At 51.9% G+C, this 13,095-nt stretch overlaps 1 protein-coding gene across 1 annotated transcript in view; it reads left to right on the forward strand.

The window, feature by feature from the left end:
- NINL (ninein like) overlaps positions 1-13,095 on the forward strand; it is a 108,174-nt gene that overhangs the window by 73,784 nt on the left and 21,295 nt on the right. The window contains exons 15-16 of the mRNA XM_070419797.1: positions 3,203-3,312; positions 4,293-4,639. Coding sequence (XP_070275898.1) covers positions 3,203-3,312; positions 4,293-4,639 — 457 coding nt within the window. The remainder of the gene's footprint in view (positions 1-3,202; positions 3,313-4,292; positions 4,640-13,095) is intronic.

Raw genomic sequence — 13,095 nt, forward strand, 5'->3', positions numbered from 1 at the left:
GTGGGAGAAGGGCCAGTAACCCAAGGCTAGAGGTTGACACAACACCCAGAACCCAGAGAGAGGTCAAGGAGGGCGAGGGCTTTACCATTTGAGTAGGATGCATGACCGTAGGGTAGATGTATCCAAGTGACTCTACAGTGTTGTGAGAGGTACCCAGGGGATCCAGGTGAGTGGTCAGCATGGGCCAGATGCAGAGATGGTCATCTAGAAAAGGGAAGCGGGGTTCTGGGGGTGAGCAGGGGGGTTGTCACAGGTCTGTGACAGCTCTTAGAAAGGGAAGGCACTAAATCATGTGAATGGGTCAGGGACTCCCTGTGTTCACAGGGGCCTTGTGTGGACTGAGGTGGACCTTACTTGGTGTTTACTGCCTGGGTTATGTGGATAGCATCTCCCTCGAGCTCTTGAAGCCAAATCCCAGGTTGGCTGCCTACTGCCAAGAAAGCCAAACTCATGAGACAGATGCTGGTGAAAAGGGAAAGAGGTTTATTCAAGTGTCGATCACCTGGGAAAATGGGGAGTTTGCGGCAAAGCTCACCTCAGCCTCCCAGTACAGGCAGATTTTTATGGGGAGGGAGAGGGAAGCAGGACAAAGCGGTCAGGAGGAGGGGCTGTGGACGTGTGGGCAGTGCCCTTGCTGGTCTCGATATGGATCATTGTTGTCAGCACCCTGGAACTGCCAGTGCCAGCAGATTCCTGCAGTCGGACGATCTGCGTCAACCAAAGTCGTGGTCAAGGCCATTTCTGTACAAGCAGGAGCTGGGACTGCTGATGCCTGCAGTGTGCTTATAAGGAAACTCAGTGTGTGAGCTCCTTTTATCAGTTTGTTTGTACATTTTATTCTACTGCCATTTCATGGTGAGTCGAGTAGAATAAAGTTTTTATTCCCTGCTACACTCTGGAAGCGCCCCCACCTGCTCAACACAGAGCTGCGTGTTGAAGCTGTAACTTGAGAAAGACCAGGCTTCATGCTTCCTAAACAAGCCATAGACTTGGGATGAGCTCTGGGCTCCGAGAGGCCCTCATGCCCTGTGTGTGGTTAAGTGTTTTGGGCTCCTTTTGAGATCAGGCTGGGGGTGGAGTTTCAGATGCCGGAGCTATGCTTGAGGTTTCTGTGGTCCTTTTGGAGGACAGGGTGGTTATGGCTGGTTGCTACCCTTCCTGGCAATTGTACCGGGCAGGTGCCATGCAGGGTCACATGACGTATGTGGCTTCACACCTGCTGCTGCCCCTGGGAGTCAGGACCACAGGGACTGCCCCAGCAACCTGATTGCTACCATAGATCAAACAGCTCCTCAGAGAACATGCTCCCATCTGTAGCCCTGAGAGCGCTCAGAGTTTCCCATATTGCTTGGGAAAAGCTTACTTAATAAAACAAGAAAGTGTGTGCTCAAGAGAGCCGTATGGGAACCTCCACAGGAACCACGTGGGTTTTCTGTGCATGTGGGCCCAGCTTCCTTGGCCGATAAAGAAACCCCTCACCTGCAGCTTCTTTAGTGGAATCTGATGGCTTCTGAGACCCATAGCCCTGACTGCCCTCAGCTGGGTGGGTGGAGGGTGTGGCCAGCTCATCGGGTGTTACCAGATCCCGGGCCAGTTGTGATGTCCGGCCAGGTGGGCTCTGGTGGAAGCTGAGCTGCACAGTGTGTGTGACTCTCATCAGGAGCCAGGTGTTCCTGTAGCATAGGGCATGCAGAGCTGGGGTCCTATACCAGTGTTGTCCTTGTCCAGGTCTCAGGATGTGGCACTCTAAGCAGTCCCCCACTTTGTGTGTCTCTGATAAAACTAGAACAGTCTCCAGCTGGGGCCTTTTCCTTCCCCTTCACCCCTGCATCTGATTGTAGAGGTTCCATCAGCCTCCTCAAGGGAGGAGGGGTCTGGCTGCTGCCGTAGGGAACAGTCACAATGGCGGCGTTACAGAGAGGAGGCCATGTGAGTTATGGTGGCCTGGCCATCAGGGCATTCAGCTAGAGCCACTCCTGGTGGTGCCCACTTATCTGTGCCCATTGGCCAGACCCAGATGGCAGCTTCTGGCTGTCAGGACAGTGGAATGCCTTCTTTCCTGGGGTCTTATCTTGGCTTTCCAGCCCATGTCTCTGAGTCTGTCAGTATTTTTTCATGGAAAATGATTTGGGAAATGGGAGATGGTGAGATTAGGGAGTGTGTCTTTTCCTGTCGGTTTTCTGACCCCTGGACCAGCACAGACGAAACCTTGGCACTGGCCAACTCCCACATTCTGAGGGAACCCTGTGGTGTATCCTCCACATACACAATGTTTGGAATGCCTGGTACCCTGGAGAGCTGGCAGAACTTGTGGGCCTACAGGTGGCCCGTTAAAATGAGCTGCCCAGATGTCTGACATTGTCAGTGAGGAGGATCTTCTGGAAGAAAATGTTGCTTCCTGCCCTAGCTGGGTTTGCTCAGTGGATAGAGCATTGGCCTGCAGACTGAAGGGTCTCTGGTTCAATTCCAGTCAAGAGCACATGCTCAGGTTGCAGGCTTGATCCCCAGTAGGGGGCGTGCAGGAGGCAGCCAATCAATGATTCTCTCTCATCATTGATGTTTCTATCTCTCCTTCTCCCTTCCTCTCTGAAATTAATAAATATATATTTAAAAAAAGAAGAAAAGAAAATGTCGCTTCCTGTGATCTCGCAGAACCTTGACTCCACAAGCATTTCACTCCACTCCTGACTTATTTGCTGAAACCCCACATGACCTGTGTGTGGGGCATGTGTGGTGTACATGCCTCATCATAAAGCACTGACTGTCACGGAGGTTTGTCTGTGCTCCAGGTCACACTTTTTTTCTGTCTTCACAGGTTTTCTGTGTACCTGGGTCAGGGAACACAATTTAGGGTGCAATACCTGTACCATGCGCAGCATCTTTTAGGGAATGAAAGGGCCTGACAAATCTTGCAGGGAGTCTCCTAGTTATATCTTGGAGTAATCTGTGTCTGGCAAAGACTCAAAATGTTGATTTCTCAGAGCTCCAACTTTGAGAATGGAGCAGAACAGACCGTTTGTGGAAACCCGCAAGGGCCTCCCCTCACCGCCAGCAGAAGGTGCCCGTGGAAGGCCGTGCACTGTCCTGGGTGGTGGAGGAAATCCGGGGTGAATTCTCGGTGCCGTCCAAATGTCGGATGGGAGGGTGTGGACCAGATCAGGGCACCCGAGCAGAACATAAACAGACATGGCCTTGTTTGCAGGCATCATCTCCTTCCTGGGCGATTCCACTCCCGTGAGTCTAGAAACGGAGATAATGATGGAGCAGGTGAAGGAACACTACCAAGACCTCAAGATCCAGCTGGAGACCAAGGTCAGGGGGGATGGGGAGGCCGCAGGGAGATTTGGGTACTTCCTGCTGCATGCCTGAAAGCTTCGCTCACTGTGCTACCTGCACATGTCTGCCCGGCCCCCTGCTCCGGAATAAGCCTGCTCCGGGAAGGAAAGTGTGGGGGAAGGGAAATAAAGTTGACGTTCAACCTCAAGCCCTCTTTGGAGGGAGGTGGGACATAAGGAATAACTAATAGTGGGAGGGAATGGGGTTATGTGTGTCTGGAGTGTCACAAGGGCACTGCTGAGGCCCGACCTCCCTGCTTGCTCTGTCTTTGAGGAATCACAGCTCCTGGCTTTGTTCTACATTAAAATAACCCTGGGACTTACCCTTGGTGGGGTACTTCGTGGCCTCGTGGCCTGGCCAGCTCTGTCTTCTCAGATGACCAGGTCTCCTGCTCTGTTATCAGATTGTGGTGGGTTTTGCTAAGGGTTGGTGTCCATGACTTGTTATCGGGGGTCAGACGTCTGGGTCTGAGTAGCAGCGAGGCAGGGCCACCTCTGTCTTGCAGTGATGCCTGTGGGTTCCCTAGAGGTATTAGCTGGTAGTTGCTGTAGTAGCCTTGCCCATGGCTGGATAGTATTCCTTCCCATTGAAGCCACCAAGGAGTTCAGAACTGCCCTGCCCACCTCATGAAGGCTCCCTGTTCTCTGTGTTGTCACACCCTCCGCCCTCCTCATGCTTCCTGGCCAGGCACCTGCCCAGCTGCTTCCAGCCTCCCATCCCCACCTGCTGGATCTGCTTCGTGGGGCTGGTGGAAGGTTACCAGGAAAAATAAAGCCTGTAGCTACCTGGGCCCGTGGGGAGCCGTAGGCATTGCTGGCGTGGCCGTCCCCTGCGCCTCAGCAGGTCTAGGCTGTCTGCTCTTGGTGCCACTTGGCAGCCTCATACTTCTGTGTTGTATTGTCAGTGAGTCATTTTGGGGACCTCCTGATCGACATTGCTCATATTTCTCCTCTCAGGTAAACTGCTATGAAAGAGAAATTGAGATGATGAAAAAGGACTTTGCAAATAAGAGGAAAGAAATGGAGCAGGCTTTCCAGCGTGAGGTCAGTGTGCTGGAGGACCAGAAAGCCAACCTGGAGAAGCTCCACGTGAAATCTCAGGAGGTCATCCAAGTCCTGCAGGACCAGCTGCAGAGTGCAAGCCAGGGCCCTGAGCTGGAGAGGACGTTCGAGCTGAAGAGGGCGGAGATGGAGCAGTGCTATGCGCAGGCGCTGTCCGGCCTGGCGCAGCAGCTGGCCCGGGAGAAGGAGCAGCTGGAGGCCGAGCTGCGCCGGAGGCACCAGCAGGAGCTGCAGCAGTTCAGGTCGAGCTCCCTGTCCCTGCAGGATTTCATGTCTGGGGTTTCTTGCCAAGAACCAAAATGTAAAATTGGGTTGTGCTCACTGTGCAGAAGGGCAGGACCTGTCAACCAGGTGGTTCTTCTCAGGGCAGATGGGTGAGCACTGGCAGATCAGGTCATCGTATAAGGACTTTTACTTCAGATTTGACGTGTATTAACCAGAGCTTAGGCCATGAAACAGTCTGCCTTATAGAATTTTATCTCAGTGTTTTTCACCTTCTGCCTCAGACTTGTCTGGTATAGCAAAGGCAGTATGTTCTTCATCATTTAATATCTTGCTCTAATTTCCTAGGACATGGTGTTGTAGCACACGGGGAGATGGATAAGAGATCTAAAAGCCCTAAAACAATGGGAAGAACCATTAATTTGGGTTAGTGAGATTCTTGAAAAGGCTAAAATATATGATGAGCACAGGAGAGAAAAGGCTTATTTGGAAAACTGGAATGTGGTCTTTTGTTACAGTGTAACTAGTAGTAACTAGTTATTGCAGGCTCAGTGCTGGTCAGCCATCCCTCCCTGTCCCGCGTGGAGCCTTGGATCCTCCCAGCTCGGGAGAGGATGGCCACACCCCATCCATGTTGGCGTAGAGCTGAGCGTACGACTCACGGAGAAGGTGCCCACCACACACCTGCCCTCGAGGGGGGCTCTGTGTGGACCTGTTCGGGTGCCGATGTTGTTGCCAAGTGGACATGCCCCCAGTCAGCACACTGAGTGCAGGTGTCAGGGCCCTTCCTGTGGAGTTCATGCCTCCCACTGGGTGAGGGTGCGCTTGTGTTCCCTTCCTCCCTCCACTCCAGATGACACCCTCGGGCCTGCAGGGACTGGCTGACACTCCTGGAGGGGATAAGTCTTTTTCAAAAAAAAGTTTTATTGATTTTTTAGAGAGAGAGGAAGGGAGATGGAGAAAATACCAATGATGAGTGAGAATCGCCGATCAGCTGCCTCCTGCATGCCCCCTGTTGGGGATTGAGCCAGCAACCTGAGCATGTGCCCTGACCAGGAATCGAACTGGCGAACTCTTGGTGCATGAGCCATACCGGCTGGGTTGATAAGTCATTTTTAAGTCACACGCTTCCCCTGAGCTTTGTTATTTTCTCTGAAACCCAAGAGCTGTGTGATACGGGACCAAAGCTCCCTCCAGACTCCCACCAGACAGCAGAGGATCAGGGCAGGGCGGTGCCCTCCTGCCCATCCCTCCCATCTCGAGCCCGAGATGCCTTTGTTGGGAGGAGCTCCTACTGCTCACCGTCCGTCTGGCTCAGGCTTTCATTGGCAGAAGCAGAGAGCACACCTGCCCCAGGCTTGGTGCCCTTATGTGGCCCTCACCTCGGCTTCGACTCAATTCTCCCGGCTGCCAAGGCCTCAGGCTCAGCCCCTTATAGAGTTTTCAAGGGCAGTTTTGACTGTGGGTGAGTTTCATTCAGCTAAGACCAGGCTGGGCTGTCCTCAACTTCCTGCGACGAGGGACATCCCTGTGTCTGCTGGGTGCGAAGGCCGCTGCCAGCCTCACATGCTGCTGAGCGTGGATGTGTGGCCTGGGCAACTAAGGGACTGAATTTTATTGTTCATTTTTAATCATCTTGCATTCATCAGTCACCTGGTGAATGGCATCTGTATTAGCTTCTGCATGTGGACCCAACCGTAGTGAGAGATAGTCCTGCAGCCTCTCTAAGAGAGTCCTAGGGCCTGGGAAGTGAGAGGGGATAAAGCCAGCCAAGCAGAGAGGAGGCCTGAGGCTAGAATAAGAAAAGCCTGTAGCCTTACTTACCAGACAGGAAGTTCTGGGGCTTAGAGCTGCAGCTGCAGGGCCTGTGACTCCTGTTTCTATAGAAAAGAGGCCAAAGTTGAGCTGAACCTAAAGCTCTCAAGGATGGAAGCCCAGCTGGCCTCCCACTGTAAGAACTTATTCACACAACATGAGCAGAAGGAAGAGATGCCGCAGAAACATCTGCTGCACGTGAGAGAGATGACAGCAGCTTGACATGGAGAAGGAGCAAAGGGAAGAAAGGGAAAGGGAGATCCTCACACGCTGTCCACAGCAGCCACTCAGCTGCAGGCGTGGATGAGTGAGGAGCAGGCACAGCTCTGCAAGTCTTTTGCCCGTGAGGTTGGAGCTCACCTTTAGGAAGCAGGTGGAAAGCCTTGCCTGGGAGCAGAGAGGCTGTGGCCTTCTTGAAGGCTGGGCCAGCAGTGTGAGGTGGTGAGCAGGAGGGTACAGGTGATCCCATGATCCTCAGTGCAGGCAGGAGGGAGCAGCCTGTCCATGGTGGCCCCAGGCAGAGCCCAGCCCCTGCCCTGGCACCCAGAATGCCCTCAAAGAGTGTCAGCCTCAGAGAGCGCGGTTGGAGTGTGCTGGACCCCGAGAAGGTGGCTTCTGCTACCACAGGCGAGGGGTCCCGGAGGACCTAATGCCTTCTGATGGCCCAGCCGGCTTGAGCCAACTTGAAACGCAGCGAACAGAGGGTGGACTGAGTCCCAGAGGGTGGGCTCTTGTCAAGGAGCAAGCTGGGAACCTGAGCAGGGAGCCAACCCCTGCTGGGACCGTGGGGCAGGCCTAGTGCAGTGAGACCACCCTGGAGTGGGGCTGCAGCCCAGTGGGGAAAGGCCAGGAGGGGCACCTCGAGCCCCACCCAGGCTCACTGGCCCCCGGGTGGCTGGGCAGGAAGAGCTCGATGCCCTGGGGGAGGCAGAGGCTGAGGTGGCCCTGAAAGAGAGAAGAATGACATGAAAACCAAACTTTCGTACCTGGAAGATGTTATTTGGGCTCTTGAGAAAAAGGCAGATTCAAGAGAAAACAACAGGTGTGGTGTCTCCCATTTTCAGAATGGCAAGTTACACCCTCTAACCTCTCACTAACTGCACATGTGCCTTTCCCCCGACCAGCTCGCAGCTGCTGATGAGGTGCTTGTGCAGGGGTCCTAAGCCCGAACACGACCTCAGGCACCCACAGATCTCCAGGCTCCCAAGAGGGGGCATCTCAGCTGGCTCTGGTGTCCCCTGCCCTTGTCCTTAGGAAGTTCTTGGTGGTGTCACAAGACAAGACGCTGTGCCCAGAGCCCCTTTTCATCCTTGGTCACCTGCGCCCTCTTCCATGTGACTAAGCAGGATGCACCACTGCGCCCACCAGTGTGTGTACCAGGCATTGTCCTTGAACGGCAGGTTTCTGTGCTGTTGGGGCAGCAGCAGAGGAGGCCGTCCATTAAGGAGAGTGTCCCTGTGCTGCCGTGTGTGGGCTTGCAGCGACAGGGCTGGGCACGGTGCCCCAACAGGCCCTGAGACTGCTGCAGCCGGTGCCTCAGGGGCACCCCAAGGTGGGGAGGTGGCCTGGAGATGTCTGTCTGTTGGCAAGGGACAGAGAACCCAGGTGTACAGCCAGGTCCTCCTCCAGGCTCCCATGAGGGACTCAGGCCGGCACATGCTCTTTCTCAGAAGCCTGGAGTTCTAGGTCTTTCCCGATGCTGCAGAGCTCGGCTCCAGGTGCTCTTCCGGCTCCTCGGGAGACAGGGCTGCCCTGGGAGGTGTTGTGGGCACTTGCATGCCACAGCGACTGTGTGACATGGTCACTGCTCTGCATGCAGAGCCATCAGGTCCCACCTGGGAGGTGCCTGCTTCATGTGGAGATGGAAGCTGGCTGGGGTCTTGTGTCATTTGTCCAAGCGGGTGATCCTGGTTCACAGCAGACGCGGGCTGTCTGAGCGTGATCACAGGCGTGTGGGGAGACCTGCATTCCAGCTGAGGCGCCAGCTCCTCTAGCTGGGACCATGGACAAGTTGCTTTATTGAAAAAATAAAAGGTAATGTAGGATTTATGATAAACCTAAAAGAATAAATGTCAGTACACCACCCAGCTTAACAAAGAAAACATTAGTGTGCTAGAGGTCCCTGGGCACTCCCTCCCCTGGGAGGTGCCTATCCTGAAGGGGCTGTTCACTGCCCTCTAGGCATTGCTTCATGCTCCTGCCTCTTAGGTGGGTGTTCCTGAACAATGTGGGACCTTGTTTGTGGGGGCCTGACTTCTAAGTTTCCTTACCCATAGAGAGATGGTGCTGTACCTCAAAAAGGGCATGGAGCCCTGGCCGGTGGTGCTCAGGGGTTAGAGCGTAGGCCTGGGCATGGAAGAGACACAGGTTTGATTCCCAGTCAAGGGCATGTACCTGGGTTGTGGGTTCACTCCCCATCCCTGGTCAGGAGGCAACCAATTGATGTGTCTCTCACATCAATGTTTCTCTCGTCCTCTCTCTCCTTCCCTCCCGTTCACTCTCTCTCTCTGAAAAGCAATGGAAAAAAATCCTTGAGTGACAATTAACAAAAAAAAGCAGGGGCAAGAAGCATGAGATGAATGTGTGAACATGAGCTTACCTTTGCGGCTGTTCCATAGCAAGTCCCCCATAAACAGGCCACTCATGGGCCCAGCGCGAGCACCTTGGGGACCTGCTCCATGCGTGAGTCCACAGCTACATACCAGGAACTCAGGCACAGAAGCAGCCTAGCTCCTGGAATCCCACTCTGCCGTCCCTTTCAAATGCTTCTCTGTGGATAGACATGTGTGCCCAGATTTGTGCTATTCGAATTCTCCACCCCAGCCCCCAGTGGTCCGCCACTCACTGACAAGTCCTGGCGGGCTGCCCTGCTCTCTTCCTGCTTCCCTGACATGCACATTCCCCGGCCTGTTGGCCCCACAGCTGGTCACAGTTCATCTCAGCAGGGTCTTCACTTGTTTAACAGTGTTTCGGGTCACCTGCTATTTGCCAGCACAGTTAGGGTTGCAGTTGGGAGCAAAACAGACGTTTGGAGCTTTCATCCCACTGCAAAGCACCATGCTTCCCGCATGTCCCCGTGTTAAAAGGAAATGCATCATCCTTCAAAGGTTGAGGAAACAAAGGCCATGCCACTCAAACCAGGTCCATTTTTCAGGGACACATGCATGTGTGGTGAAATCCTAAGAGAATATATAGAAAGAATCAACCCAAATTCAAGCTGTGGGTTTCCTGCGAGGCTGGGGTTCAGGTCTGGGAAGACCACATGGCACAGGCCCAGCCCCCATCAGGCCAAGGAGACCTACTGTGTGTCTGACAGGGAAAGAGGCTTGTCTCAGGTTAGAGCAGCGGTTCTCAACCTGTGGGTCGTGACCCCTTTGGCGGTCGAACGACCCTTTCACAGGGGTCGCCTAAGACCATCCTGCGTATTGGATATTTACATGACGATTCATAACAGTAGCAACATTACAGTTATGCAGTAGCAACGAAAATAATTTTATGGTTGGGTCACAACATTAGGAACTGTATTTAAAGGGCCAGAAGGTTGAGAACCACTGGGTTAGAGGGATCTGCAGCGTGAGGAGACAATGTTCGAGGGGAAGGTGGGCAGGTGCCTGCTCTAATGGGAATGGGAGGGCTTCCTAAGAGCAAGCTGCTGGGGGCCTGGACTGGGCACAGCAGTGGATGAGAGGGCCGAGGAGGTGGCTGCTGCAGCTGCCCAGGCAGGAGGTGACAGTGGCTGGGCCATAGTGATGGCCGCAGAGGTGCGGGATGTTGACCGGCAGAAGTTGGAGACTGAATTGATGGGTTATGGGTGGATGGGATATGGGCAGGGAGGTTGGAAATGGGTCACAGAGCAATTAAAGAACTCCCAGGAAATGCCACCAGGAAGGGAGAAGAAAGGGGGGTGGGATTGCATTACTTTTGGGGAGCCTTTGGTACTGTCCCCTGTAGAGGCTGGTTGGGTGAGGAGACGGGGGCGGATCCCAAACGGAGGGGCTGGTGTCTTTTGGAGAAGGTTGCTGTAGGAGGAAGGGACACCTGTGTCAGGAGCCACTGAGAGCCCGAAGGAGCAGGCACCCCCGGAGACCACCAGCATCCTTTATCCCGAGGCTGGGCCCCCAGCCTCGGCTCCTGCTCTGTGGGGGCAGGTCTGTCCCCAGCCAGTGGGCCCTTGGCCACAACTCCAGTGTGTGGTCTTATAGCCACTTCTAAATAAACCATCTCCCAAGCATAGCAGCTACAGGACCCTAGCTGGGCGAAGGTCAGACTTGCAGGATCTTAAAGAAATCAGGGAGGATTTTGGCCTTTATCATAGAGAAAGCAAATTCTAGAGAGTGACATGACCAGATTTGAGTCGTGAAAGAATCTCTGCCAGCAGGTTAGAGAACAGCAGGGATGTCCGTCTGTTGGCAAGGGACAGAGAGCCCAGGTGTGCAGCCAGGTCCTCCTCCAGGTTGTCACCCCTTCCCGCCCCCTCTCTCCATCTCTCTCTCTTTTGTACTACACATCCATATGCACACCCTTTTTATTTTTTCTGAATTTGAGATAATTGCAGACATTATTGCAGACACTTTATTGCTAAATACTTCAGCATGCTATTTTGTAAGAACAAGGACATTCTCCTATATATCCACAATATCATCATCAGATACGGGAAATTTAATATAAATTCAATGCTATTTTTAATTTACACTCCATGTTCAGTTATCCCTAATTGTTTCAATATGTTCTTTTTTAAAAATATATTTTTATTGATTTCAGAGTGGAAGGGAGAGAGAGATAGAAATATCAATGATGAGAAAGAATAATTGGTTGGCTGCCTCCTGCATGCCCCCTACTGGGGATTGAGCCACAACCCGGACATGTGCCCTTGATCAGAATGGAACCCAGGACCCTTCAGTCCGCTCTATCCACTGAGCCAAATCGGCTAGGGCTCAATATGTTCTTTATTGTTCATACACTCCAGACCCAATCAAGGATTCTGCTATGCCTTTAGTTATAGCTCTTTAATTTCCTTTCATCTAAGAGAGTGTATCAGTTTTTAAGTTAATTTTTGTCAGTAAAAATCGATCATTTTAAGTGTGTAAATCAGTGGCGTTAAACATTCACAGTGTTGCACAATTGCTACCACTATGCAGTTCCAAAACTTCCATCATCCCAAACAAAAACTCTGTGCCTATTAAACAGTAATTTTTGCTAGTGTTGTATTGAGGGTTTTAGCAGCAATATTGATAAGAAATGTTGGTCTGTAGTTTTCCTCGAGTGTCTTTGTCTGGCTTTGGTATTAGAATAATGCTGGCCTCATAGAATGAGCCAGGAAGTAGTTCCTCTTCTTCAGTATTTGGGAAGAGTTTGAGAAGGATTGCTATTAATTCTTTCAATGTTTGCTAAATCCACCAGAGAATCCATCTGCTTCCTGGGCTTTTCCTTGTTCTGAGGTGTTTGATGATGATTAAACCTCCTTAATAGTTAGTTATAGGTCTTTCAGATTTTCTGTTTTTTTCGTGAGTCAGTCTTGGTAGATCATGTATTTTCTAGGCATTTGGACATTCACATTTTAAAAGACTCAACACCAGGTGTGTTGCAGACTGGCCCTCAGTTTGGGTGCCTGTTTTCTTCATGGCTCGATTCAGATGAAGTATATTAGGCGAGATTACTGTTTGCTGATATTGCATCCTCCTCAGCTGGTCATGTGGAGGCTCCTGTTTCTTCCTGTATCTCATGCCTTCCTTAGAGGACCATGTTCTTTCTTTCTGATGTGGAGCCTGTGGAAAAGTTCTTTTAGTGAGACTCTCCTGGGAATAAATTCCCTCAGTTTTTGTTTGTCTGAATGTGTCTCAGATATGTGTCTATTTTTGAAAGAGAGTATTCCTAGGGATACAAATCTAGGTTAACAGTTCAAGAGCTGTCTGCTGTACATGTTCAGTATCTTCGAGATTCCTTTGTTGGCATTGAATAGTTTGTGCTGTGTCTAATTGTTGTCCCTTTGTATGTGTATTAGCTTCCGATTGCTGCTGTAACACATCACCACAAAGCTAGTGGCTTAAAACAACACAGTCTATGATGTCACAGTTTCAGAATCTCTTTTCTTTCCCTTTTTCAGCTACTGCTCTCATTCTCTCATTCTGTGGTTTCTGACCCCTTCCATCTTTAAAGCCAGCAATGACTGGTCAGGCCCTCCTTATATCACATCACTCTGATACTGATTCTTGTTAATCCTCACCCGAGGATATTTTTTCCACTGTTTTTTCAGAGAGTGGAAAGGAGGGAGGGAGGAGAGAGAGAGAGAGAGAAACATGGATGTGAGAAAGACACATCGATTGGTTGCCTCCTGCACACACCCCAACTGGGACCGGGGATCGAACTTGCAACCCAGGCACATGTCCCTGACTGGGAGTGGAACCTCTGACCCACTGGTACGTAGGGCGATGCTCTAACCACTGAGAACACCGGCCAGGGCCTGACACTGACGCTTATGCTTCCCTCTTCCACATTTAAGCACCCTGTGATTACATTGGGCCCACCTGGATCACTCAGGATACTCTCCCTAAGTCAGCTAATTAGCAACATCAGTTCCTCTTCTCCATGTAATACAACAGTCACAGGTTCTGGGGACTAGGGCATGGGCATCTTTTAGAGTCCGTTATTCTGCCTGCGATGG

The sequence above is a fragment of the Myotis yumanensis genome, unplaced genomic scaffold, assembly GCF_028538775.1.
Source record: "Myotis yumanensis isolate MYYU_CA2020_CCGP unplaced genomic scaffold, mMyoYum1.0.hap1 SCAF_7, whole genome shotgun sequence".
In the NCBI taxonomy this organism is placed as follows: Eukaryota; Metazoa; Chordata; class Mammalia; order Chiroptera; family Vespertilionidae; genus Myotis; species Myotis yumanensis.